Source organism: Glycine soja, chromosome 7 (assembly GCF_004193775.1).
Source record: "Glycine soja cultivar W05 chromosome 7, ASM419377v2, whole genome shotgun sequence".
NCBI classification, from domain to species: domain Eukaryota; kingdom Viridiplantae; phylum Streptophyta; class Magnoliopsida; order Fabales; family Fabaceae; genus Glycine; species Glycine soja.
In genome coordinates, this window is record NC_041008.1 from 41,856,271 (window position 1) to 41,881,660 (window position 25,390).

General features: G+C 33.8%; 2 protein-coding genes and 1 pseudogene across 2 annotated transcripts; 2 read left to right on the top strand and 1 right to left on the bottom strand.

Moving 5' to 3' along the window:
• Positions 1-536: 536 nt before the first annotated feature.
• On the top strand, positions 537-6,157 carry LOC114419788 (annotated as a pseudogene).
• Positions 6,158-12,113: 5,956 nt separating this feature from the next.
• LOC114419790 (lecithin-cholesterol acyltransferase-like 4) lies at positions 12,114-17,993 on the bottom strand. Its single transcript, XM_028385572.1, has 11 exons — positions 17,550-17,993; positions 16,679-16,770; positions 16,472-16,590; positions 15,884-16,019; positions 15,717-15,768; positions 15,201-15,301; positions 14,343-14,525; positions 13,768-13,925; positions 13,553-13,607; positions 12,997-13,050; positions 12,114-12,878 (listed from the first exon to the last, which is right to left on the bottom strand). The coding sequence occupies exons 1-11, from the start codon at positions 17,794-17,796 to the stop codon at positions 12,468-12,470; spliced, it is 1,608 nt and encodes a 535-aa protein (XP_028241373.1). The 5' UTR covers positions 17,797-17,993; the 3' UTR covers positions 12,114-12,467.
• A 1,280-nt stretch (positions 17,994-19,273) lies between these two features.
• Positions 19,274-22,374, top strand: LOC114419791 (cytochrome c6, chloroplastic-like). The gene is made up of 6 exons (XM_028385573.1): positions 19,274-19,580; positions 19,712-19,835; positions 20,947-21,044; positions 21,148-21,179; positions 21,565-21,628; positions 22,050-22,374. The coding sequence occupies exons 1-6, from the start codon at positions 19,521-19,523 to the stop codon at positions 22,188-22,190; spliced, it is 519 nt and encodes a 172-aa protein (XP_028241374.1). The 5' UTR covers positions 19,274-19,520; the 3' UTR covers positions 22,191-22,374.
• The last annotated feature ends 3,016 nt before the right edge of the window (positions 22,375-25,390 follow it).

The window sequence follows — 25,390 nt, forward strand, 5'->3', positions numbered from 1 at the left end:
CAGAGGAATTATATGATCAATTACCCTATGGGATCGTGCGTGAATTTTGAAAAGTTCAGCCCATGTTGCGTATTGGACATTTTCCATCTCAAGGGACATGATTCTTGATGTTGGATACAACAAGAGTAGGGTGAAAGGTAGATTTTGAGTCAGGCATGATGATGGAGAAGAAGGGGAAAAGAAGAAGAAAGGGGCTTAACGACGTTAAGGCATATGTGCGGAATGCTAAGGAAGGTTAAAAAATCTTTCCCTAAGCAATCTGATACCATGAAAGAAATTACTTCCTTGAATAATTCATTAAACAACATTCACTTATATACAATATTACAGGATAAAGATATGATTAAAGATAAATCTAATAGAATGGATAAAAATAAATCTAATAGATATAACAACTATAAAACTAAAAATAAACCTAATAGTTAAATATATGACTAAAGATAAATCTAATAGATATAACAACTATAAAACTATATATAAACCTACTATATATAATAATTATATAAAATCAGAATATATTATCATATATTCTAATAGAAATATCTGCTGTCCGATTTTCGTTGAACTGTTCTGAATTCTGATTCCTTACCCGGTGAACAAATCCATATGAGGATACGAGTATTCAAGTAAACATTATTTCGTGGTTTTTCCTTTTCCCTCTGTCTATTACAGTAGTATTTTGTCTGCAGCATTGAAATCCAGTCACAGTGAAGAGACGAATTGACAGAGTCAAACATAAATGATAGATACATACATGTTACAGAGTTGAGTCAAATGCTGCGTTCACGGCGGCGCTCCCCTTACGACGCCTATCTCTGTGCCGTGATCTCCGTCGTGCTCCTCCTCCTCTCCGTTTCCCTCCTCCACTCCCGCCTCTCCAGGTCCCACCACCTCCCCCGCCCCTCCCTCGTCTCCCACTCCTCCGTCGACATCTCCACCGCCGCCTTCGACGACCCCATCGACGAGGTCGATTTCAGCGACGAAACCCTATGCCCCTCTTCCCCTCGCCTCAACCCTCCCCCCTACCTATACTTCGACCCCCTCTCTGCCTCCATCCGCCGCTCCTTCCTCTCCCCTCCCTCTTCCTCCCTCCACCACCACCATCACTCCGCCAACAACAACTTCCCCTTCCAATTCTCCTCCTCCGATAATGATGACCCTTCCAAAACCGCCTTCGCCTCCGACGACGTCCCAGTGGACTTCTCCGTCCGTTCCATGGCGGCGCGCGTGGCCACAATTGAGGACGCCTTGCTGTTCAAAAACTCCCCCCTCAGAGAAGGATGGAGCGACTGGTTCGACAAGAAGAGCGTTTGGAAGGATAAAATGTTCAGATCCAACTTCGACGTGCTTAACCCCCTCAATAACCCCTTGCTTTAGGATCCCAACGGCACCGGCGCCACCGGACTCACCAGGGGGGACAGAATCGTCCAGAAGTGGTGGATCCACGAGTTTAAGAAAGTTCCTTTCCCTGGTATCAAGAAGGTTCCTCTTAATATAGTCAAAGCCAACACTCTCACCAAAGTTGGCACAGAACACAGAACTTTGAATCATAACAACAACAACAATAATGATAATGATAATAATCATGAGATTATTAAGGAAGCTGTGAATTCTGGTAGCAATGGTGGTGAATCGAGCATTCAGAAAGATGTTAATGTCATTGGTGATGCTAGGGGTGTGTCTGTGAAGAATCATGTGTGTGCGGATGGGGATACTTGGGGCTACTATCCTGGACTGCCCTTGCTATTGTCGTTCAGTGATTTCCTGTATGAGTTTTTCGTGGGGAAATGTGTCACCAGGGTGTTTATGGTGTGGAATTTGCTGCCTTGGATGTACACTGTTCGGCATCAGCCTGGTCTCAGAGAGTTTGCTCTTTCATCACCCCGATGCTTGTGTTGTAGTGTTCTCTGAGATGGTGGAGCTTGATTTCTTCAAGGAAAGCTTTGTTAAGGATGGGTAATTGTTGCCTCTCTTTGTCTAGATTTTGCTTCCTTGTTGCGCAAGTTACTGCGTTGTTTGAATGTTGGTTGCTGAGGATTGAGGAATTGCGATTTTAAGGTACAAAGTGGCTGTTGCGATTTTAAGGTACAAAGTGGCTGTTGCTACGCCAATGCTTGATGAGCTGCTGAAGGATATGCCTGCTCACATTTTTGCTACTGTGTGGTTTGAATGGAAGAAGACAGGGTTCTGTTCGACTCATTACAGTGAGCTTATCCACCTTGCTGCTCTGTACAAGTAAGTTTTCTTGGTTGTTTTGTGTAGTTAGTGGTGATTGCTTAGGTGGATTAGTATAGTAATTTGGTGATGTATTCAACATGCTGATAGTTTGTAGTATTTACTTCATTTTGCTGTGTATCTATTGGATAAAGTTGTGAGCTGACTGTTTCTGATTATTTTTTTTGTGGGAAAAAGTGTTAAGGATCAAAATTATTGCATTGACATTTTCTTCTGTTTTGTTAGGTATGGTGGGATCTATCTAGATTCAGATATCATAGTGTTGAAGCCAATTAATTTTTTTTATTAATTCTGTTGGTATGGAGGGTCATGGTGCTGGAAGTGCTTTGAATGGTGCTGTGATGTCTTTTCCAAGACACAGGTATTGTTAGCATGCTTTCTATCTTTCCATTCATTTTGGAAACATGATTTTAAAGGAACTCATTAAAATGGGGTCATGGATGTCCAAATTCTGTTCTGTGGTGGGCTGACTATGTTTTCTTGCCATAAAAAATAGTTTTTTTTGTTGTTTATTCTCTTGCATCACTTTTTATGAAACCCAATCGCGATAGTTTGTTCTTGTAGTCGAACCCACTTAATGGGATAAGACTTGGTTCTTGTAGTTGGATATGCTTTCCATAATATCCATTGTGTTTAAGTCGGTTTTATATTTATTAGAGAATTTCTTGAGAACGTGAGTGTTTTGTTATGCATGAGTAAGCATAACCTGGACATTTTTATCCTGTTCAATTTTGCTGTTGTCACTACAACTGTCATATGGAGATGCACACAACTATACTTGTAGTCGAACCCACTTAATGGGATAAGACTTGGTTCTTGTAGTTGGATATGTTTTCCATAATATCCATTGTGTTTAATTTGGTTTTACATTCCATTAGTGTATTTCTTGGGAACATGACTATTTTGTTATGCATGAGTAAGCATAAAGTGCACATTTTTATCCTGTTCAATTTTGTTGTTGTCACTATAACTGTCGTATGGAGATGCACACAACTTTATACTTTCTTTGTCAATGTCCCATTTATTGGGAGGCTGTCCTTTTTTTGTTTGGGATTCCAACAGCATGTGTCTCCTCCAGTGCATAAGCTTGGAAACCAAAATGTTGGGACCCCTATGGAAATGGAGAAAGAAGGATAATTTTATTGATAGATTTGATTGAAATTGAAGAGAACAAGGGAGAAAACTCTCCTCCAAGGGCTTTCCCTTTTACAATGGAGCACTTGCTTGGTTAATCCTCACAAAATACAATGATGTACTGAATGCCTCATCTCTTAACCCACAGGCCTAACAGTAGCAGACGCCCAGAAAGTAATATTCTGTATGCAAATTTCATTACAAATATGCATACATTTGAAATATCATGACTATATTTTAAAAAAAAATTAAATTATGGACATTCTGGTTGAAATGTTGTGTGTTGCCATGCCTTTTCATAATCAATTTGAATGATAGAGTGATACATAGGTGCAAGTTCAATTAATTTGTTCTGTGCAGTGTTGGACTTTCTTTGAGATTGACTATCTGTTCTATGCAGTTTGTTCATAAAGGAGTGTTTGGAAGAGTTCAACATGACATATGATGATACCAGTTTGAGAGGAAATGGTGTTGATCCATTGACAAGGGTTGATCGAAAATATTTGGGAGAGGAGAATAAATCTGTTAAGCACTTGGAGTTGAAAGTAGAACCCTCTTATATCTTCATCCCTGTTAGTTCTCAGAACATAACAAGGTAAATTGACATTTGTCTCAATTGATTTGTGAATAAAATTATGACGTAGGTTAGATTAGAAATACATGTGTTGGCACTTTTCACTGGTTGGCCTTATTGCTTGAGTCTAATTTGCAGAGTGACACTGCCTCACTTTTTTGTTTACTTTTTTGTGCTTGTGTACCTTACCTGAAATAATAGACACTGCCTCAACACCAATAATTGGGAAGAAACCACTGTTGGTAGAATGGGCCGACTTATTTAGAGAAACTTGGCTCCAGTGATAGTCACCATCAAACAAAAATGCTGATACATCACTTAAGACCAAATCAAATCGCAGGGTGCCCAAAAAGGTGGTGGACAAGCTAGTGAACCTTCAGAGAAGTTTCCTATAGGGTGGTGACCAAGGGCAAAACAAAATAGCCTGGGTCAAATGAGAGACTGTGTGCATGCCAAAGGAAGATAGGGGTATGGGAGTTAAAGACATTAGCTCATTTAACCTATCATTGTTGGGTAAATGGAAATGGAATTTATTTCAGTGTCCGGGGGAGTTGTGAGTCAAGGTATTGGAGTCGAAATATGGGGGATGGAGGGACCTGAGTGAAGATACCAGTGAAAGGGGACAATCCATATGGTGGAGGGACTTAAAGCTCATGTTTCAACATCCGCAACATGGAGTGACAATGAGTAATACAATATTATGGAAGGTTGGCAGTGGGGATAAGTTTAAATTTTGGGAGGATACATGGTTGGGAGGGGAGGACACGTTACTACAAAGATATCCTAGGCTGTATATCATTTCTTCCCAGCAAAACCAAATTATACAGCAAATAGGGGCTTTCAGAGATACAGGGTGGGAATGGGACCTTTGGTGGAGGAGACCGTTATTTGATAGTGAGATGGGTATGGCAGTCTCATTCCTAACGGAACTAGAGCGCTTCAGAATCCAACCTCACAGTGATGACCAGTGGGTGTGGAAGGCAGAGCCAAGTGGGCAGTATACAGCCAAATCTGCTTATAGTGTGCCTTGGGGGGAGGTCTCTAGTGAGCACCAGGATGGAGCTTTCAAGGAGTTGTGGAACCTTAAGCTTCCGCCTAAAATCGCCATATTTGCATGGAGGCTAATTAGAGACAGGCTACCAACCAAATCAAACTTGTGGAGAGACATATAGAGGTAGACGACTCAACGTGCCCATTTTGCAGATCCGTGGAGGAGACTGCAGCTCATCTGTTCTTTCATTGCAGTAAGATAACTCCATTGTGGTGGGAGTCTTTGTCTTGGGTGAACATCATGGGTGCTTTTCCCAAATCACCCAAGGCAACACTTTCTCCAACATATACATGGAGTGACAGCCGACATGAGGTCTCACAGATGGAAATGGTGGTGGGCTGCATTGACATGGACCATTTGGATGCAAAGAAATAATATGATCTTCTCCAATGGTACTCTCAATGCCAACAGAATTCTTGATGACGCAGTCTTCTTATTATGGTCGTGGCTCACTAATTTGGAGAAGGATTTCACTACCCACTATAATCAGTGATCTTCCAATATCAGGATAGGGTTTCTATATAGAGCAACATAGCTCATCAGAGCAGAGCTTGTGTTATTTTGTCTATAAAATCAGTTCTGGTCCAGTGAAAATTTTATTTGTTTCTGGACCTTTTCTGAGTTATATATTGTACTTCTAGTACCTTTGGTACTTCATTAATATAAATATTTTGGCTGATAAAAAAAAAACTGTATACAGATCCTTCATTGCACCATCAACAGAGACTCAGAAAGCTCTACAAGATGTGCTGCTTGAAAATATCCTGCACAATTCGTTGACATTTCATTTCTGGAACAGTGTGACATTTTCTCTCATCCCTGAACCAGATAGCCTCGTGTCTAAGCTTTTGAATTATGCTTTTATCCAATGCTCAGAATTACCATGGATGCCATCTTCCACCAATTTTGTCTTGAGATTTCATTCAGATTGCAGTCCAGAAGACATCGGCAGGTTCTTGTTCTTGTAGTGGTACAATTTTATAGTAAGCTTGTGAAATACTGGGTTGAAGTCCACTACTAAAAGAGAGCTAGGATATACTGAAAACTTTGTAAAGCAAAACTAGCGTTATCTAATGATATCATGTATTACTATTATAACTAACCATATAGTATTTATTAGAGATGCATTGGTCATCACTGCACAGTTTTTGGTGCAATTACAATGAGTATGTGATTCTTTTTATTTGTCAGTGAAGAAACAGAGTATGTTATTATTAATTTCTTCACTTTTTTTTTCTTCTCTAAACTATTAATTTCTTCATTTGATATTTGCGCATTACTCTTCAAGACATCGGAACTGTCGTTTTCTCTGTAGCTTGTTAGAAACAAAGCAAGACTACTTTTTTGAAGAGAAACTCTATTATTAGGTGATTTCACGTTGGTTCCACTAAAAAGAGAATGAACTCAATTTTTTAAGCGAGACTTGAATCAACATTATTTAATAATAAGGTATGTATCCAGTTAACGTTATTTGACTGTTTAGTCCATAACTAGGTTGGCGTAATGGTTAACGTTACTTGAATTAATTATTAGGTCTTAAGTTTGAATCTCATCATCGGATCTTTGGGCTACAAACCATTTTGGACCTCTTCAAGGAATAAGACCAGTTTACTGGATCATCACTGGAATCCTCAAAGTTCTCCTGAAAAATTAGTAAATTATCTGTTAATTCAAAGTGTTACACTTTGCATATAAAATGTTCTAGAATTAGTGGATTTTTGTTCAGTTGAATTTAAAGAAAGTATCATTCATTTTTTCATTCGAGACATTATGAATGATTATAATTATCGGAAAAAGTTTCAAGTTGTACTTTTTTCTTCTTCCCTCAATATGATCAGGAGTTGCTAGGCTATTGGATTCACAGTGCTAATGGATTATGGATGCATAAAAAATAAGTATGGAAGCAGATTTTAGAGTGACGTACCTACGGTTTCAGGGATCTCTTACTCAGCAACCACTGGATACAAATCTTTTCCTTTGCTTCAGGTTGTACTCGTGGTTCTTTTTCTTCTCACAGCTATAATATATTTCATCAAAATCTCAGTTTCACTTTCATACTCCCTTCTATTCAGGTTGTAGTTCACTTCCATGTGAAGCCTTTCAGTATTAGCAATCAACAGAGGTCTGACCCCACACTTCTTTACAATGTCCAACCGTTGATATGGACCCTTAAATTTAAAGATGATTCTGAGCCTTAAGTTGTTGGCATCAAAGTACAAGCCTATATCCTTGAAATCTTGCAGAATGGAGGCATTAAAAGTGGGATAGTAGCATAAGCATATGATCTGAATTAAAACCTCATGGCACCTGCATTACAGTTGTGCAATGACCAAGAAAGGGAACACTGGGGTCAGAGTTAAAGACAGACTTCACAAAGTGATAAAACTTGACATCTGGATCATACCCTTCATAACTGTTTTGTTGGAAGCCACCAATTACAAGGCACAGAGAAAAACCTAAGAACTTTGAATCATTGAACCACTGTTGAGGAATTTCCATGTCCACTGAAGAATTTGTTGATTGGTAGCTGAACCAGTCTGGGATTGCAGTTCCTGGCAAACAAATAGAAATGAGAGGACCTAGAGGTGTTCCTTCTTGCAAAGAAGTATAAGCTTCCTCAAAGGGTGCATCTGCAATGATACTGTTGAGTGAATTTTGATTCAAGTTTATGCAATAGTAATAGTATGCATATCTATTTCTATTAAGACAGTCTTTGAACTTTGAACAATCTCAAGTGATCTGCAGTCAGCTACACAGAATGATTGCAGGCATGGTGGGAGCTCTGGTAGAGCCTGGAGCTTCTTGCACCCAATTACGGTGATCTCTCGCAAATGAATAAGATCTTTGATGCTTATTGGCAAGCTTTAAATATTCATTAAATTATGTTATCAAATATAAATAATTGCCATTTGTACTGTTATACATAATTTATATATATAATTTTTAAATATGCATTGTTAACACCGTTATATGTGTTGGATCCTAAAATTAGAATAAATCTTGCAGGTTCTATCATAAACTTGAATCAGAATGTGTTATTAATTCGTTTAAAATAGATATATACCCAAGCTATCAATTTAAATGTTCAAATAAAAATTATACTTCCTCTATCCCTATTTATAACACACATGTTCAACAATTTTTTTCCTTATTATAAGAATTCATTTTATCTTTTTTATACATTAATTATGTTTTTACTAAAATAACCTAAGATATTTCTTTCTCCCTCCTATGAATAAAGTTAAAAATAAATTTAAAAAAGTATTATAAATTAAATACTAATAATTAAGTTAACTGACTTTTTTATAAGCATAAATTAGTCAATTATGTCTTATAATTAGGGACAAAAGAGTATTGATTATAATTACCTTAAATAATATGATTATGTAATTTTATGAAATAAAAATAAAATAAAAATATTTGCATTTAAACAGAAAATATGTGAATTACTGTTGTTGTTATATGTCAAGGTGCTGCAGTTTTTTTTTTTACGTTAATTATAAATCGTGTTGGGTCGTGTATATATATTTTTCTCCTCCTTTAGCTAGGGTACACAAGAAGACAACACAATTTGTTTTTTCTCTAAATTTCTTCTCTTTCTTTTCTTATAAAAAAAATTATTTTTTGTTTGAGAGGAAGAACATTGGTGTTCAGAAGGTTTGAGAATCCTTTCGTTACACGCGATCGGAACCAATGAGTTGTCGTATCTTGGGAGAGGAGTGCAATCAGATTTTCATACCATGGGCGCATTTTCTATCTAAGGATCCAAACTAATTTAAAATTTCTCCCTTAAATTATTTTCCTTTGTGTTTATTGTATGCTATATTACATTGATTATTCATGTTCTATCATATTTTGAAGTTACTTTGCTGCTGTTATTTTTTATTATTTAGTTTAAGACTTTGTATTTTCTTCTCATTTATTTATTTTATTTTCTAACAGTTTTAGAGAGAAAATCTATTTTCTTCTTGTATAGTCTATTATACAGTAGCATTCTGTATTATCAAAAATGTCTTTCATGGATATGGTTGAGTCCATTTCTAGTAAGTCTAAAAAATTAATAGATGAAAACACAATGTATTATGCTCTATTAAAAATATTTTTATTATATTATTTCATTTTTAGCATTTTGTTTTATAAAAAATGTCTGTCATGGATATGATTGAGTCCATTTCTAGTAATCTAAAAAATTAATGGATGAAAATACAATGTATTATGCTCTATTAAAAATGTTTTTATTATATTATTTCATTTCTTTAAATTTTAGATTAGTGGAAGATTGTTGGAAAATATTTTCTTATAATTTAAATTTTAAAATTAAAATACTTTTTTTTATCAATTATGTTTTGTAAAGATAAAATGCTTTTAGAATTAGTTTATGTCAAAAACTAAAAAACATCTCATTACTTCTATTTATATATTTTAGGAAGTTATCTTTTACTTGGTCAAATTCCTTTGTGAACGTTACAAGTCTTTAAAATTAGGAAACTTTTTGTTTGATTATTATTTTCTATTGTTTAATGTTATTGTTGTAAGTATTTTGTTGCTATACATTGGTGACCGGTTGTCTCTATATATGTAACTCCTTGCTAAAAAAAATAAACATGTGAATATACAACACACAAAACAATAAAATGAATACTTAGATGAAACTTTATATTCTGTATGTTATATTCTTAATATGGTACCTTATAATTTTTTTGAAAAAACCTCTTATGAGCTATGGAGAAAAAGCAAACCAAATTTGAAATATCTTAAAATGTGAGGGTGTCTGACAAAGGTTAACATCCCTATTGATAAGAAAAGAAAAATTGGACAAAACATTGTTGATTGTTTTTGTTGGATATTATTTCCATAGTTTTACTTATAGATTCTTAGTTATTAATTCAAAAGTGTCCGAAATTTCTAATGATACTATTATGGAATCTAGAGATACCACTTTTTTTAAAAAATGTTTTTCCTTGGAAAATTAATTGTCTAAATCTGTTTGTGATACTTCTTGTTCTAATTTATCATCTTGTAGTAATGTTAATAAGGACATTGTTTTTTAACCTAAGAGGAGTAAAAGATCTAAAAAAGTTAAGGATTTTGATTCTGAATTTTGCTCTTTTCTACTTGAAGATGATCCTAAAACTTATGGTGAGACCATGAGGTCTATTGATGCACATTTTTGGAAAGAAACTATTAATGATTAAATGAGTTATCTTAAAACTAACAAAACTTGGTTTCTTATTGATCTCCCCCCTGATTGTAAAAGTATAAGGTTGTAAGTGGGTTTTTCGAAAGAAATTAAAAACTGATGGATGATAGAAAAATTTAAGGCAAGACTTGTTGTGATTGGTTGTAAGCAAATATAAGATGTAGATTTCTTTGATACATATTCTCCTATTTCTAAAATTACTATTATTAGAGTTTTAATTGCACTTGCTTGTATTTTTAATTTGGAAATTCATCAAATGAATGTAAAAACTATTTTTTTAATGGTGAATTAAAAGAAAACATTTATATGAGCTAGCCCAAAGGCTTTGTAGAACCAGGTATGGAAAAGAAAGTTTGCAAACTTGTTAAATCTTTATATGATTTGAAACAAGCTCCAAAGCAATGGCACAAAAAGTTTGATCAAGTTGTTCTTTCATATGATTTTCAAATCAATAATAGTGATAAATGTGTGTATGTGAAACAATTTGATTATAGTGGATGTGTCATTTTATGTATGTATGTGGATGACATATTGATATTTGGTAATAATATGCATTTCATAAATGATGTAAGGTCTTTCTTGTCTAGTAATTTTGATATGAAGGACCTTGGTCCTGTAGATGTGATTTTGGGTATTAAGCTTGTAAAAAAAGATGATGACATGATTTTAACCCAATCACATTATGTTAAAAAGTTATTGAAGAAGTTTAATTATTTTGATGTGAAACCTTTTTCTACGCATTATGGCTCATTCATTAGGCTAAAGAACAAATTGAGTAAATGAATTTATTCTCATAAATATTTTCAAATTATTGGTTCTTTGTAGAATTTGACAAATTTTTCTAGGCCTAACATTGCATATACAATTGATAGATTAGGAAGGTATACTAATAATCCTGATCATTCTCATTGGATTGCCTTAGAAAGGGTTTTTAGATACTTAAAAGGATCTATTAATTATGTCATTCATTATACAAGATGCTGTATTTTTTTTTTTTTAACGTTACTTAACCGGATTATGGGTTGTGTCTATATATATCTTTCTTCCTTTAACCAAGGGTACACAACAAGACAAACCAATTTTTTTTTTCTCTAAATTTCTTCTCTTTCTTTTTTTATAAAAAAATATTTTTTGTTTGAGAGCAAAAAGATTGGTGTTGAGAAGGTTAGGAGATTCATTTGTTGCACACGATCTCAAAACCAATGGATTGTCTATCTTGAGAGAGGAGCGCAATCAAATTTTCCTATCAGTGCAATGGGAATGTTTTCTCTCTAAGAATAACGCTTGCGTGTTTCAACCTAAGCTAATTAAAAATTTATCTCTTAAATTATTTTCTTTTATACTTATTATGTTATATTGCATTATTGATTCATGTTTTGTCATATTCTAAAATTACATTGCTATTGTTATTTTATCATTTAAGGCTTTATATTTTCTTCTCATTTATTATTTTATTTTCTAACAGTGACATCTATCTAAAAGACGAAAAGAAAGAAAACAAGCAACCTTTCCGCCTATTCCAGTGTAAAAGATAAAGGAAGCAACCTCATTTAAAGGAGAAAAAAATAATGTCCCAATAGTCTTTTTTTTAGTTCCTAAGACACAAACCTGACTCATGGGAAACAAGTTCTTTGTCATTGCTGGTCCTCGTTTTCCTCTTTGATGCAATAGTACTTCATTTTATTTTAATTTATGATTATATGACTCGTTGATGCAACGGCAATTCCCTTGAAAACAAAAAACAAAAAAATAGAAACATACAGGAGAAAAACGTAAAAGATGTATAAGTATGTCTAATGAGTAACTTTGTACATAGCATACCACTCTTAACGTGGTTAAGAATGTCAGAAAAATGATATTTGATTTTCATAACTGATACATACGCTTCACATATATCAAACATAAAACAGGGAGGAATATGGCACAGCAACATCAAATGAATATCATTATATACAAGAATGCCAGAACGATGGTATTCATTTTCATAACTGATACATACGCTTCGCATATCATACACAAATCGGGAGGGATATGGCACCGCAACATCAAACGAATATCATTATATACAAGAGATGTCAACCATAATCAACAATATAGTGAGTGTTTGGTTTGCCCTTTACGGCTCCAGACATCCATTCACGTGTTCCAAATTGGCAAACGTTAAAGTAACTATACAGCTGGATTGGAAAAAAGGTGGGTTACCATGAACCCTAGCTTTTTCCAAAGACAGAAAGTATTCCCTCCACGTTACGAATACTTCAACAGAATGTGATTCATGAGGCGTCAACTGAAACAGCCAAAGCATTCAGTTGAACGTGTTGTTTACCCTCATTGTTTGGGTGAACAATGACAGTAGCATGCGCCTCGGAATAAGATTGATTGGCTCCTTCTTGTGAAACTGATATGGAGCACACTTTATCTGCTGTGCAGCTTTGGTCATCTTGGACTTTAGAAATAATTTCCCATTCCTCTTTAAGGGATGCTACTTCTACACCCTTCTCTTTATGCCTCTCCATTTCAAAAGCAGTAGGTAGAATCACATAATCATTGACAGGGTTGTAAAAGGGATCAGGTTCTCCAGCCTTCAGCCAGTGCTTGAGAAGCCGGAATACGTGAGGCTCACGAAGGATACGCTGATGTTCACCAGGCACACCAACCCTTGCCTCCGCATTGAGACCATCAGCCTGCATTTAGGTTTAATCAAAATACATTTTGGGCTTTAACCCAATCATTACTACCAACACTAATGCTACTTCATTGACACAATACCAAGAAAACTCGTGTATACGGAAATTAACAAACCTTTGCCGATTCTATAGGAACTGTTCCATCTCCATCAACACATACGTATTTGGCCTGAATATTAAGAAAGATAAAAGTAAGCATTGGCAACCAAAACAAAGAAAAGTAACCAAATGATGACTTGAGGGGGCAAATAATTTAAGCAGATTTAGCATCAAACATGTTCAATTAAAACTATTCTTCAATGATATTACACTAGAGAGAAAAGACACTGTCAATAATAGAATTAAATATTTTGAAACAATAATATAAAGTGGAGGAAAAGAGAAATGTGGTGCATCCGTCAAAAAGAAATTATTTACATTTACTAATTCTATTAATCAACACAGTTTATTGACTAATTCAATCAATAAATACTAAAATAAATACAAACAAAATGCAGACGGAAAACTGCCCAGACTTTTATTCTATGCAAGTATAAAGAAAGAAAACTGTATTGTAAACTTGGGGAATCAATATTGCATGCAGCCGTGCACCATAGCATATGGCCATCCCTCTCCTTTGATACGTAACATGAATCAAGAAACATATTTAACACAATCACAAATGTATTGACCTGGAAATAACATAGCTGTTGCAGATCTGTGACAGGCTTGTCCCCACTTCCAAAGCTGCAGAATAATAGTTATGTAAAGTGATGGTCAGTGGTCACATATTTCCAAAAGAATTATAAATACCTACTTGCATCCAATAGTCCATTGTTAATACACTTCACAGAATACCATTTCTAGGGTAACCATGGTACATCCAAAGAATTGATAGAGGCATTACCAAACACTATGAGGTGTGTCAAGACTGGTCCCATAAATGTTGTAAAATTTAACTTGTGAGGGAAGTTTGGCAGAAGACAGAATCTCCCATGTTTTGTTTGCCCATTTCAAGATCTCCAAGTTGAAGGGCAGGGGCAAATCCACACCATTATAATTAACCTGGATATCAGATAGATATCATACCAATCTAATTAAGCTGCCCAATAAACATCCAAGATGAGTAGATATTGAATAGAAATACTTGCACTCTTCTCCCCCCCAATTAACCAGCATTAATAGGCATGTGAAAGCAAGAAATCCTCCACTCCACTCCACCGCCCCACAAAAAAAAAAAACACAGTAAGATTTGCTTAAAGAGAGTAGAGACTATGTTCAAGTTCCAAGTTCAGCTCTAAATATGAAAAAGACAAAGCATCTTTATATTACGATTTCTTCCATTTCAAATTATCCATTAATCATTGTTAGTATAGAATTTAAAACTATAACACATTCAATTTCATGTTAATGTTAGTGATACTCAAATTTAAACAAGTTCCATTAATTTGCATGCTGAGAAAGTTAACACTGGTAACTCACTGTGTTATTTAAAAGAGCTTGCTTCAAAACCTCGATGCTATCACATGGTGGATATGACTCCAGAACAATATGTGATTTCCCATCAGAATCACGTCTCTCACGCCACAATTCCAGAACAGGAATATGTTGCCAATGAGAATTAGGACAACCCATAAGTTCGTATATTGATGGACATTCAATCAGCTGTGACATTGAAACAAGCTTCAATAAACAATTCTACAATATCAAAATATCTAAATACCAAAAATTGAAAGGGAGGGAGAGAGAGAGAGAACAACATGAATAAAAAAAGGATGCATGCATACAAAAAAAAAAAACACAAGATTATTCTTTAAATAATCAAAACACAGGGAAGTAGCACAAACAATAGAAATAGAGAACACACCATCCAACAATACATACACTGGAAAATCCAAATCATGTAGTCTATATTAAAAGATCTTACAAGATGAAAGTGTAATCCAATAATAAAATAACTTTTTATAAAACTATGAATAATAGCAGTCAAAACTATTTTTTATTATTTTGTATTATGTCACTGAATTCTTTTTTCTTCTGGTATAACCATAGGGTTCAAAAGCATAATTGTGAAGTGTGACAATTAGTTAAGCAATTTAAGTTTTTGACTTTGGTTTAGGGAAGATCTTGTCATCAGTAGTTTTCTATTTCTTCAGACTGGTGAATAAACACTTAATCTATCTGCACTAGTTGTCAGTTGCCTTCACTGAAAGGTAAGGGTAAATTGCTGAGACAGTTAGGAAACAAACTCAAAACACAAATATAAAGTTTTGTATTAGGAAACTATAGATAAACAAATTCAAAACACAAATCCAGAAGACAAAAATAACTGATATGTACCAACTGGTGCATGCTCCATTTGGAAATATAAAAGTTTTGTTCCCATCCTTCCACAAATGACATTCCATTTAAAAAGGTAGAATAGATGGTTCCCGGTGCACCTGCAGAACAATGAGCGAGCACAACTACACCATTATGTACTTTTCCATGGTAAAACAAAAAATTAAGGGACCTCTAAGTAGCTAAAACAATACAGATGATATATGAAGGCAACAAAAGCATACTATTAAGTCCAAATCATATTTTGGTCAACATCAAGTGAAATGACAGTGAGTGATCTAACACTTCTCTTTTGATATTTGAAGATCATGCTTTTTATGCACATTTTTTTTCCATCAACTATTTTAGCCTATGTAGATAACATGATATTGGCTTCTTCAAATATATTAAAGAAGGAAAACAAATTTTTAACAGACCCATCATTATAAATTGCATTGAAAAGCTAAAAGAATCATTCATCAGATATCCTTAATTATAATTCCATACTTCTTATAAATACAGAATAGAATTACTTACCCTGGAATGGTGCACAAATTGCAACCCAATTCTTAACATATTTCTCAAAAATCTGAAAAAAGACATGTTTCAGCAGTAGATAAATTCCAAGATTGAAGTGTATAAACCATAAATTGAAACTACAAAATAAAATAAAACTGATATAAGAAGCTTAACAGATGTGTTACATCGCTTTGCAGGCACATGAAACATTTCACCAAAAGACCACCCATAGAATGAGTTATAATATTTATCTTCTTCCCTCCTGCAGCATTATAAATTGATTCTAACTTTGCAGCTAACCGATCCATTGTTTCCTTCAACCTAAATGAAATAAACAGAGCAATTGTAAAAAAAAATATCTTTCATTTGGTTAAATACTTTTTAGAGAACTTATCCTTAGGATTGTGGGAAATCATACCACCAAGCAATAGCCAAAAGATACACTGGAGAGACATCAATCAGATTAAATTCATTTGCACAATTACATCAATCAGCTGATAGCTTCCTCAGAAAACTTATCATTTCATAATAATAACAACAAACTATGAAAATACTCTGCATAATTTTTACAAATCAATTTCATTATTAAAAAAAATATAGAATCAGTTTTTCCTTGCCGAAAGATGACATAAAATAATCCCATAACATGTAGATATTTGAAGAGTAGGGTGTTTGAAATTTTTAATTTCACTATTATGGATTAGCGATGAGAAGGCAAATGACTCCTTTTCCATGATTTGTAAAATTGCTCCAGCTTTAAATTAATTAGGTACCTGTTACTTTGGCGAAAATCGTATCCAAAACCAAAAAGCGTCTTTCCCTCTTCAAACCCCCACTTACGCATTTCAACGATCATGTCATGGAAATAATACACAGAATCACTTCCAAACATCTGCTCAAAAGAATTATACAGGATTCATGAATAAATTGCTTGGCTATTTGCATTGCAATTCAAGCAACTCAGTTTAAAACAAGCATACCAAGTCAGGGTCCAAAATGTCAATTGCATGGAGTCCATGCCTATCTTCAGGAACAATAATTGTTGAATTTGGATCCATGGACTCGGTTTTTCCTGGTTTCAAAATAGATTATTGGGTATGTTATGATCACCAAATTCAAAGTTTCTTACAGCACACTCTTCAGCACAAAACACAAATTATTTCAGTAAAGAAAGAAATAAACTAGGCAGGCACATATGCTTCGATACAGCACGAGCATTAAAGACATAAGAATACAAATCCAGGGCCATTTGGAATAGCTTCTACAGAGCTTGTTTGGACTTATCATACAAGCACTTAAGTTAAAATTTGAAGGTATTTACTTTTAAGCTTTAAGAAAGTGGCTCCTATAAGCTCTTTTACTTAGCTGGTGTTTGTTTGCACATCAAATTTGTGAGTCAAGTGGCATTTTCATGCCAATAGCGTAAAACTAAAACACAGAAACTACTATTTGTAGCTTTTGCTCCACGTGCATCAAATACTGATAAACAGTAAACCAAACATGCAGTTAATAACTTCCATGGTGATCGGCGAAGCTTATCAAAAGAAATAAGCTTTCAATGTAATAAACTATTAATTAGCTATTATCACAAGGTTTGCTCCCTGCCTAACTTCAATCATTAGTTATTTAATAAGTTGTTGCAAAGCAAGGAAAAAAATGCAACGAACAATTTGTAATTTTAACTTTTTACCATGTAAACCTACAATTTCACTTAATTCGATATCAATTTTATTTTTCTTCAATCCGAAAACATCTTCAGAACATTGACAGCATCAACGAACAACAAAATAGCACGAGTTTCAGCTTTCAACGTGCTTTATTTAATTTCGTAAAACGAAAACTAGGTCCTACCGGTGGAAGGATCGTAACGCGACCAAAGCTTGGTCTTCAGCGTGTACTCGGCGTTGAGGAAGCGAACCCAGACGCGTTCATGGCTTCCGTCGGTTTCGTCAACGGCGTGCAGCATCGAGCCACCGACACCGGGCACCAGCAAAACGGGGTCCAGATTAGGGTTTACGTAGGGCTGCGGCTGCGGGTTCTTGATCAGCTTCAGCCACAGCTCCAGCGATTGAAGAATTTCGCCCAGCAAAATCGCCATCCCGAGTTAGGGTTTCGATTGGGAATCGCGAGTTAGGGTTTCGATGATTTGGGGAAATCGCTGTGTGCTGTTACGTAGAGAGGTTAATTTCGTCACGGTGGGTATGCCAGCAAAGCTCTGCGCTGCACGGAAGGTTCAGAGTTTGAGGAAGAGACGATAACGTGGAATGGACAAAGTTAATTATTTGCCACTTGTGAGGATTTTATTGTGGCCACCAACTTTCCTCATCCGAATAATTTCTTACTATTTACCAAGGTAAAATGTGAAAAATAGGAAGTTGTGGATATAGTTGGTAATTTTTATTTTTTACATCAATAAACTTGGTTTTTCTTGAAATTTTGTAATCATAACATATCGGTTTCTTAATTTAGTAGATACAGGGGAATTGATTGAAAAATACTAGTATCCATAATAATTGAGTAATTAAGCATTTTACGCTATAAACGTGTTTAAGCAAATAAATGGGGAATATATGTTATCTTATTAGTTTGGATAGGTTCATAATTGGCTCTTAGATCGTTGACTTCAAGCAAATAGTGTACAAGATGAAGAAAAATTGGTTGCCTATTTCTAATTATGGGCTTGAGTCTGTCCATTCTCAAATCTAAAGGCCTGCTTAGGAAAAAGATTTGTTATTCTCACTCGTTTTTCTTCTATTATCACATCCTATCTTTTAATTTAATTTTTAGTTCTACATTATTTCCTCACACTCCTCCCCCTCTTATAGGGACAGAAATCCGCCTTAGAGAAGATAGCTAGTTTTGTTCTCCTTACGGTAAGGGAAAGACATGCATACCTCCATTGTAGAATCTCAAATAGAGATTAAACAAAAAATGGAGGAAGTTCCTCTCTCCGAAGGTTATTCCAGGGAGAATCTTATAAATAATAATAATAAAAAAAAGACATGAGATAGGAGGGTTACAATGTGTTCGAACAGCAAATAGATATAATATGGGTGAGATAATACATCGTTTCTCTATCTCTTTTCCAATTTCCCTTCAATCAAATATATTTACCTATCATTTTATTGTTCATCTATTTTCATTTTCTCTTTTTTATTTTCATCTATTTTATTTAGTTTTTCTTAACCAAACACAACTTTATTATTTCTCTTTTCACTTCTTAAGAGTGTGATAAAGATATAAAAAAAATTGAATTAAAGTCAAATATAAAAAGTGTGAATCTCTCCTAAAAAATATATAATTTATCTCATATTTCTCTCCTCTCTTCCTAAAACAAACACAGCTTTAGTCTAATTTTTTTTTCGCCTCATGCGCCACCTCTCTAAACCTTCGTCTATTCCTCAAACCACTTACTACTTTCTTTAAACACAATAAATCCCAATGAATTTTTTCTTTGAAGATAAAAACTAATGAAAGAAATCCAACCGCACAATATATATATATATATATATATATATATATATATATATATATATATATATATATAACCGCGATAATTGCAGTCTTTGATTATGTGGTGAGACTGAAAAATAATCTCACAAGTTTTGACTCCTTACACAGTCACCCGATCGAAACTTATTCATATTTAAACTCCTTGTCCTCCCCAATGTTTCAGCTAGTCTATATAAAATATAAGTATACGTGTCACATGTGTTAGTGAGTGGATTGGAGTTAAGCAACCACTCCTGGACTCGTACGTTGTAGACATATCCTGTTTCAGTTGGCTTAAGGTTTTCTTTTTATTATATAGGAAGAAACGAAATGAAACTTGCTTCTTTGATTTCTGGTTTCACTGATTACACTCACCTCCTCTCTATTAAGGTAAAACTCCTCTCTCTATCTCACTTTTCCTGTGTGATTTTGAATTTTGTGTTATGTGTTAAGCCAGAAAAAGAAAAAGAAAAAGAGAGACTGACAAGTAGAATTCTGGGTATTGAATTGTTGATTAAAAGGACAATGTGATGAGGGAAGAGAAGACAATTCCTACAAGGAAGAATGAAGTGAAGTTTTTCAAGAGCTTGGCTCCTCCTCTTGTGGCTGCTTTTCTAGTCTTATCTCCAATTTGCAGCACTCCAGGTTAGTACCTCTCCTTATCCATGTTCTCTTTTTAAAATACTAAAATGCCCCTGCTTATGATTCAAATGACATGACTGCCAACATGATGCCATACACCTAGTCTTGTTTTATACGGCTCCTTTTCAAAATCATTTTTTTTTCTTTTTGTCGATGTGGATTGATGCCAAAACAATTACGAAAATAATTTATTTGATGATATATGAAGCTTGAGAGCTTCACATAAAGCAAGAACCAAATCTTAGATGCATGATTCTTCTTGAAAGATACCTCTAATAGAACAATGAATAAATAATATATGCACCATTTATCCGGTTATAATCACAAATTATCATATATAATAAATTTATTAATTTTTATAATAATTAAAACAAAAGTCATGCTAAGAATGATTTTTTATTAATTGACAGTATGAAAACATTTGTCTATTAAATCTTGAAAAACACCTAGAAGGCTGGAAGTAATGCAAGGTTTTTATGTAAAGACTAAAAACCCATCTTGCATTTGTAATTTAACCATGTGGCACCTTGGAACTGTATGTATATGAGAAAATCCCAGTTGAAGAGGAAGAAATGTATTGGATATAGATGGTTAGAGATTAAAAAAGAAATTGGTTATGACATTACTTGGTTAGTAGATTTCCCTCTTGAATATAACTCATGATGTAATCTTCTTCTGATTCAATTAACTCCACTTTACCGAATCCCAATTTCTCTCTTTTTCTTGGATTCTCATGTTTGCATAATTGTATGTTGCTAAACGATCAAAGAACATGCACTCAAGGGTTGAATGATTTACAATAGCTCTATATCAAGAATTCTGATTTGTTTCTAATTGTTAATGATAACAAAGTGGCGTAGGGTTATAGACTGAAAATGTGTACATGCTTGCTAAATATTTGTGTGTGCCAATTGGCTAGAATCAGTTTACAGTTATTAGATCAACTGGGTTGCTTCCTCGACTTTATCTTGTCTCACTTAAATTAGATGTAAGACAAGAAAGTTTATTATTGATATACTAACTAACTAGCACTTCTAGACTTATAAGCTATTCTAAAGGTAATCTTTACATGAAAGAGACATGTAGTTCATGTTTAGCTTCTTCTACTCTACAGTTTCAAGTGCTCAAACCGTAGATATTCAGAGAGGAACCACATTGTTTCGTCAAGCTTGTATTGGATGCCACGATGCAGGTGGAAACATAATACAACCGGTAGGGCATCCCCTTATGAATGACATGCATCTCTTTATGTCCTTGCAAACTAAAATTAATTTGTTCTTTGTTCCTTTTTCTTTTCCACTATTTTAACTTACAGGGGGCAACTCTATTTGCAAAGGATTTACAGAGGTAAATGGAGTAAATTAAACCTAAGCACCCTCATGCTGTGAATTGAAGATATGGAATAGAAAGCACTGAAATTTTTAAAGGATACATTTCAAGTCTTAGTTGCAACTAAAAATTTCAGAGCTCATTTCTTTCATACTTAATGAAGAATGAAAATAATCTATCAAGTATCAACTATTTCCAATGCAAGTTGCAAACTCATCTTGCTTAAATTGAAGGCATAAATCAATATATCTTTCTTGTAAATTGCTTGCTTAGCAAGTTCTTTAGAGTATCAACAAATGTGAATTTGAAAGTCACAGTTTGTTGGCCTCTAGCAACAGTTGTAGCAAACTTCTGAGTCTTTTTGGTATATCTTTGAAATAATCCAAATGTTGTTGCTCAACAGAAATGGAGTTGATACAGAAGAAGCAATCTATGGTGTCACCTATTATGGCAAAGGACGAATGCCAGTAAGTTATCTTGTAAGATGAGCTCTCTGCATTAAAATGGATATGTAGGAAAGAGGGAAATAGACAACCCATTAGAACATTAGTTAATTCAAATCATAAAAACATAAATAGATTATCAAGTATTTGAGTGAAATCAATCTTGACCATCTATGTATAGTTTTGTATGGTTAAAATTAACTTCTCTAACCTTTCACTTTCACTAAATGCACATACATATACATTGTTAATTTCCTTCACTTAATGCCTTAGCATTTTGTCTTTCATCATTCACATTTATGTTTACTGGTTTAAATAATCCGTACCCATATCTAGATTCTACTTGGTCAACCAAAGGGATCTAATTCAGTTGTTTAAGGAGGATCTGGTACTTGTTTTCGATTCCTACATACTTGGTCAAAGAATGTCTTACACTTGCTTGCAGGGCTTTGGTAAAGAGTGCATGCCACGGGGTCAGTGCACATTTGGAGCTCGTTTGGAAGATGAAGATATCCAGATATTGGCCGAGTTTGTCAAGTTACAGGCTGATCAAGGGTGGCCAAGTATAGAGACTAAAGAAGAATGATTTAATACATATTTGGTTCAATTTAATGAATTTATTTAAGAAAAAAAACAATTGCTTATTTGTTTCAATTTTTTAGGGAACTTTTGGAAAATAAATGATTATTTATGTAGAATTTAGCTGAACCAAACATGCTATTAACTTTCGTTTCATTAATATATAAATGTTTGATTTGCAGTTATTTTGAGCTTACAGAGTTATTTTGTGCGAAGACATATGTTGGCATGGAAATTTTGATAGGATTTGGGCTTGGATTCTTTTAAAATTACTAAAAATTAAGGCAAACAGAAGCCCTAGCTACTACTAGAGGTATACTTGTACCCAGGCCCTCTGATCCGAGCAAATTATAGATCTAAAGGCAGATCGATGAAATTCTTTTGCATAAACTATTTTTCAAAATTTTCTTTAAAAAATGCTTATAATAAAATGATTACCATAACTATTTTTTGTAAACAATTATATTCGAGCAAAGTATAACCATTTTAAACGATAAAGTTCTCCTTCTAAATATTTCAAGTAATTACATTTGCAAGACTCAAACATAAAATTACTAATTTTAATAGAACAACATTACATCAATTGATATACATGCTTGATCGTAAAAGTGATTATTAATATTTTAAATATATAAATTAAACTAACCATTCATAGATTTGAATTCATCCCAAAGTTTTGCATGAGTACAAACAAAGCATTCACTGAAATGCTTGGTTTTTAAGGGTATATTTGAGTGTCAGGTAAAAAATTTTATAACAAATTTGACCTTTTTTTTGGATTTAATTATTTTTTTGTCCTTATAATTGTAACAACTTTCTTTTTAATCCATATAGCTTAAAACATCTCATTTAGATCTTCATAGTTACAAATTTTTACTCTTTTGATTATCGTTATTTAGTATCAACTAATATAACAAGAAAGGAACGTGACGAAGGTTATTTAATCCATATTCATTTCAAATGGCGACAGGCAACTTTAGATGACGAGAACTGAAAGGATAAACAAATTACAACTATACGGATTAAAATAAGACGTTTTAAGTGTGATAAACTTTTTTTTTTCTTTTCTAAATCTAATGTTTAAGTTTGACAGACAGTCCTGAAGACCATGGCATGTCCATGAGCCTACTTCCCAGCCCCAAATGACAAACTCCTTATGTCTTGGGCCTACCGGCCTGGCAACCTACTCCACACAGTCACATATAAGGGTGTTGCTTCCTTAGTTCCCTTTGGTAGTAATCCCAAACATACATATCAATTAATGTCTACTAAGCTATATAAAAATATATATTTTTCGTAGAATATAGCAAAAAGGGGCTAGTGATAATTAACTGTCTCATTTAGTTGGTCACCAACTCAAGCAAAACTTTGACTTAGATAAAGCACCTATCAGAAAGTTACGAGTCAAAATGAGCCAAGCGTGGGGGTTAAGACTTCGAAGGATGATTCTCACTAAACCCTAGGTAAGATGATGACACATTGAATCAAATACGTGAACAGAGATCCCCAAAACATTTAACAACAAATTGCATAATGCTCACAAATCACGCCATAGCTATATATATAGCTCCACCTTTTGTGCTCTACTTTAGCCCTTTCAAGTATATAAAAATATTATTAAAGATTCCCACAGCTAGAGCAATGGTCCTCCCAAGCCTCAACAGCCAACCCTTTAAGCAAAACGGGACAAACTAGATCTCTATTCATTTTTCCCATGCGTAAATGTAGAGATAAAAGGTAAAAAATCTAGACTAATCAAGAGCCATTGGGTGGTACAAGTTGTCACTTTATAGTTTGTTGCCATGTGCCACTTTGTGCTTGGTATCATGGAATTTCCCTCAAGCCAAGGGTTTCTTCACCTTTGCATATGGGCGATTTGATGAATTAATCTTGAAAATAGATTTCTAGACAAAGCAACTTGTGTTTTTAATTACATTCTTCTTTGGGATTGAAGCTGAAAAAGCTGATTGTTGATAATGTTTAATATACTAGAAACAGCTGTTGCGAAAATTATTTATTGATTGTCAAGTTTCGATTTTTTTTCCAAGAGACTATTGATGGGAGAGAGATACTTCTTTTCTCTTTATCCCCCAATGCTTGTTTTGAAATTCAGCCTTAAAAATGAAGTGATATTTGAATAGGTGTTTGTCATGTATATTCAACAATCAATACTTTTTAATCATTATTGAACACTTGAATTAATTGCATAATAGGAATATTGATAAGAGAGATTGGATTAGATTTGAGTAAACTTATTATTGAATCCGATAAAAAATTTATGGGTTGGGTTGGGTTTGTGTGATTTTTTATAGATCCAACCCAACCTGATCATAAACGAATTGGGTCGGATTAGGCTGATTGGATCTATATATTTAATTTTTTTTATATATTTTTTTAATTTAAAACAATAATTTGTTTTTGTCTATGATTTTTGAAGTATATAAAGATAAAATACACTAAAAAAAGATCAAATTGTGAAAACATTTGACTAATAGAATTAATGATTTCAATTTTAATACAATATTTTTATTTTAGATTGAAATAAAGTATGATATAGCATGTGAAAATATAAACAAAATCAAGATTGAGATAAAAACAACTTAAAAAAGAAAAAAAATCATGGGTGATTTAAATCAATAATTTAATAAACTATGTGAGTTAAAAATTACTCATGCGTTTTGTATTTAATAATAAATTTATATATATATATATAATAATAATAATAATAATAATAATAATAAATTAAATTATATGGTATGGGTTGGGTCAGGTTAAAAAAAAAATAGAACCTATTATCCAATCCGTTCATAATCGGATCTTAATCGGGTTGGATCAGGTTTTACACAAACACTTTAGAAACTCAATCCAATATAATTGGATTGGTTTGGATCACAGATTGACTCAAACTCATCAACACCCCTAATCATAATTATTCTAATTTAATCAATAATTTAAAATTCGTGTTTTAGTATGTAATTATATTAAATAGTGAAAGGAATAAATTGTGATAATGATCTTTTTTGAGAATTTGCCTCTCATAAATATATATGATTTGTATGTAAAAGGAAAAAAATAATACTTCTCAAACCATTAAAGGTACACAATCAAAAGTATAATTAATGAACCCTAACGGTGTTCTGTGAGGTGTGTCGTCAACATTTACCAACCCTACAAGTATATGAATTCAACAATCAATTGAATGTTTAG

Coding starts and splice junctions, on each gene's coding strand:
- LOC114419791 (XM_028385573.1), top strand. CDS start 19,521: ATGAAACTTGCTTCTTTGATTTCTGGTTTCACTGATTACACTCACCTC. Junction 21,045..21,147: donor GTGGAAACATAATACAACCG/GTAGGGCATCCC, acceptor TTTAACTTACAG/GGGGCAACTCTATTTGCAAA. Junction 21,629..22,049: donor ATGGCAAAGGACGAATGCCA/GTAAGTTATCTT, acceptor ACTTGCTTGCAG/GGCTTTGGTAAAGAGTGCAT.
- LOC114419790 (XM_028385572.1), bottom strand. CDS start 17,796: ATGGCGATTTTGCTGGGCGAAATTCTTCAATCGCTGGAGCTGTGGCTG. Junction 16,020..16,471: donor GATTTTCGCCAAAGTAACAG/GTACCTAATTAA, acceptor TATTTCATTTAG/GTTGAAGGAAACAATGGATC. Junction 13,926..14,342: donor AAGCTCTTTTAAATAACACA/GTGAGTTACCAG, acceptor TCTGATATCCAG/GTTAATTATAATGGTGTGGA.